Here is a 3,656-nt window from a genome sequence, read left to right on the forward strand (position 1 = left end):
AAGGACGTTCGCAAATACTTCTGCTTCTTTCCGAGTTTGATCTGGTCGTAGGGAACTGAGTACCAAGTTTTGGTTACACGGGCGCAGGTGTCAGGTGTGTTTTCCATCGGTTTTTGCCTCGTTGCTGTAAGACGACCGCACAGACAGCAGCTGCACTGGCAGGACTTCTAGAAGAAGAAAAAACCCTGAGCGGGAAACAAAAGGCTTTTTTTTTCCTTCTTTTTTTTTTTTTTTTTTTTCCCCACGTGGCATCACCGCTCGCTGAGAGCTGCCCCGGCCCGAGCGCCTCCTCCCCGCGGGCTGCCCGGGGCGCTGCGCTCTCCCCGGGGGCGGGGACGCTGCGGCCCCGGCACAGGAAGGGCCCGGCAGCGAGCGGAAGGGGCGCGGCGGAAGGAGAAGCGGCGCTGGCGGCGGGAGCCATGCGGACCCGGCGCGGCACCGTCCTGCGGCCGCGGGCCGAGCCCGCCGAGCCCCCCGATGACCCCGCCGAGGTGCCCGACGGCCGCGCCGGCCCCGAGGAGCTGGCGGACGACGTGGAGCGCTTCCACGAGGAGCAGTTCCGCGCCGTGATGGCCGCCCTGGACAGCGGCGACGAGGCCGGCGGCAGCGAGGAGGAGGAGGAGGAGGAGGTGCTGGGTCTGCAGCTGCCCGAGGACAGCGAGGATGGGGAGGAGGATGAGGAGGAGGAGGATGATGAGGAGGAGACTCAGGAGCGGAATCCCTTTGTGGAGTACAGCGCAGAGGAGGATGAGGATGGAGAAGATGAAGAAGGTGAGGAAGAGGAACATGATGTTGAGGATGAAGAGGGAGACCTGTCCATGGAAAGCGACTTGGAGGAGCGCCATCCGGAAGCCAAGCTCCCCCATGAGCTCTCCTGGGGCCAGCGCAAGCAGCTCTACTATGACACGGACTATGGGAGTGATGCCCAGGCCAAGGGCAAGCGGAGCCAGCAAGAAATCGATGCTGAAGAGGAGGAAGAGGAGCAGGAGGCTCAAGTCATCCAGAGACGGTTGGTGCGGGATTTGGGGGAGGATGATTATGGTCTGGATATGATCCAGGGCTACCTGGCTGAGCAGCGGAAAATCCACGATAGCAAAGGACAGAAAATTGATAAGGATCTGCAGACCCTTTCCAAGAAGGAGCAGCTGAAGCTGCTGAAGCAGGAGTCCCCAGAGCTCCTGCAGCTGATGGAGGACTTTGAGGTGAAGCTCATGGAGATCAAGGATGAGTTGCACCCGCTGCTGCAAATGGTCAGAGACGGCACTATCCCCCAGGGGAAGGGCAGTCGCTATTTGCAGACCAAGTATCACCTCTACCTGAACTACTGTGCCAATATCAGTTTCTATCTGGTTTTGAAGTCCAAGAGGATGCCGGTTCATAGTCACCCGGTCATCGAACGGCTGGTGGCCTACAGAAATATCATCAACGACCTTGCTGTTATAGACCAAAGGCTTTCCCCACAGGTCCGTATGCTTCTGAGGAACTACTATGACAAGAAGGAAGAGAAGCTACGGAAGGAAAACAAGTTTTCAGTGTTTCTCACTATGGATGGCAAGAAAAACAAACCAAAACGTGCCCCTGCGCCTGTTAATGGCCAAGCTGCTGCTGCTGAGTCGTCAGATGAGTCGGATGAGTCGGAGCTGGATGAGGAGGCTGCCCTAAAATACTACAAGATGATGGAGGAGAAGCTGGCACTCAAGAGGAAGAGAACTGGAGACAAAGATGTGCTTGAAGAAACAGTGGTGTCGGAAGGGGAGGATCCCAGTAAGAAGAGAGGAGTGACCTATCAGATGATCAAGAACAAAGGTCTCACACCCAAAAGGAGGAAGATCGATCGCAACCCACGGGTCAAGCATCGGGAGAAATTCCGGCGAGCCAAAATCCGACGCAAGGGCCAGGTCCGCGAGGTGCGGAGGGAGCTGCACAGATATGCCGGGGAACTGTCTGGCATCCGGGCTGGGGTCAAGAAAAGCAGGAAGCTTAAGTGACAGTTACCTGTTTGTAAGAGCTGCGAGTAGCAGTACTCAATCCAATAAAAATTTTATACATGATGTTGTGGGGTTTATTCTTAAGGAAACTGGGAATGGGGTGGTATTTGGTTTTTCTTTTTCAGAGGGTGCTTTCTAGAAGGTGCCATCTCCGAGTGGCACAGAGCGCTTTCCACACATCGCCCAGGTCTGAAGGTATTTTCCTCTGTTGTGATGCTCTCTTGTTTCCCTAAACAGGACGCCTTGAGAGATTGCAAGGGATGTATCAGGCAAAGGGAATTAAATGGGCCCTGTGGGACTGATGGGGAGATGGGATTGGATGGAGGGACCTCTTGAGGATGCGTTGAGAAAGGTTCAGCAGCTCTCGCTTGCTCTGTTTTGCTATCTTGTTCTGGTCCATCCTGTTCCTGTGTTGAGCTGCAGAGACATGGTTAATAGTAGTTAAGTTTTTTTCTGATTAACACCTTTCTTAGCTCTTAAATGTAGGGGTACTACTTTTAAATTACTTAGTCCCACGTGGTCTGAAATACTGTTTCCTTTCCTGAATTCAGTGAGAAGCAAAGCAAGGACTTGTCTGGATTTTATAACCATATACGTGATAAACTTATATTAACTTCCCCTATGATAAATGTTAAATGTTTTCTGCTGCTACAGGACTAAGTAGCATTGCTGCAGGACCACCTTATAGATGGGTAAGGTGTTATGTCTTCAGTGAGCAGGTAAACTTTGAGGATGTTGTGATTACTCCTATGCCTTTTGGTGGGTAAATGCATTTTAACCCCACACTGAAATGCTTGCCAGGAGCTGGCTCTGAGTGGTCAGTTCCAATCTGGGCTGTGAAAGAGGAATGATGATAATTTTTCTGAAGTTTAACAAAAACTGTGTCAGGTAAACCTGGACTTGTGTCTGGGGCAGGTTTCAGGAAGCCCATGCCTTGGTTTGTGTACCATACCATCTGAAAAGTATTAGTTTTTCATATGAAATTATTTCAGAATATTTGCTTTATTTAGTAATATCTGCATATGATGGGGATGTTTTGTGTGTGTGATGGTCTTGGGGGAAGCCAAGAGACAAGTGGGTGCTCTTGATCCTGTGACAGGCCAGGTTCTGTAATACAAGCATGTAGGTGCTCTGCAAGTGAAATGTGCTTTGGGATTCCTGTGTAAACCCTAACCCTCACACCCCAGGCCTCTTTCTGCCAGGAACACCTGTTCACTGCTGGCTGGAGAATATTTTGGCAATTTTCCAGGCTGTTTGTTGAAGGGAGTGGTAGGAACACAGTAAGCTTAAGCTGACAGATGGGAACAGTCCTGTCTCAGGTGCACTGAACAGGTCTTCTTCGATCTGTGCTTACTCACCTGCCCTTACTACGAGCAACAGTGTTGGCTGCTCCGTCCCAGGGAGAAGGGTCCAGCCTTGCTGAGGAGGGAAATAGAATTTTCCCACCTTTAACTCCCCACTGGGATCATGATTGAAGACTGCCACTGAAAATGCTGAGCTGTGCTCCAGAGGCTCTGCCAAGAGGTCAATAAGGGGTAAGATGCTGGACAAAAAAGCAGCTTAGGTGCTTTTTCTGGGGAGGGATGGTATTGTGTAACCTGTGTCACATGGGGCATGGAAAATACCCAGCAGAGATGCTCCCTGATCTCATTACAGAACCTGCTTGCG

The 3,656-nt window shown here is 51.6% G+C and overlaps 1 protein-coding gene across 1 annotated transcript; it reads left to right on the forward strand.

The window, feature by feature from the left end:
- Positions 1 to 355: 355 nt before the first annotated feature.
- UTP3 (UTP3 small subunit processome component) lies at positions 356 to 2,051 on the forward strand. The gene has a single exon (XM_063415262.1). It carries the CDS (start codon positions 420 to 422, stop codon positions 1,986 to 1,988), a length of 1,569 nt encoding a protein of 522 aa, XP_063271332.1. The 5' UTR covers positions 356 to 419; the 3' UTR covers positions 1,989 to 2,051.
- Positions 2,052 to 3,656: the final 1,605 nt, after the last annotated feature.

The sequence above is a fragment of the Prinia subflava genome, chromosome 18, assembly GCF_021018805.1.
Source record: "Prinia subflava isolate CZ2003 ecotype Zambia chromosome 18, Cam_Psub_1.2, whole genome shotgun sequence".
Classification (NCBI taxonomy): Eukaryota; Metazoa; Chordata; class Aves; order Passeriformes; family Cisticolidae; genus Prinia; species Prinia subflava.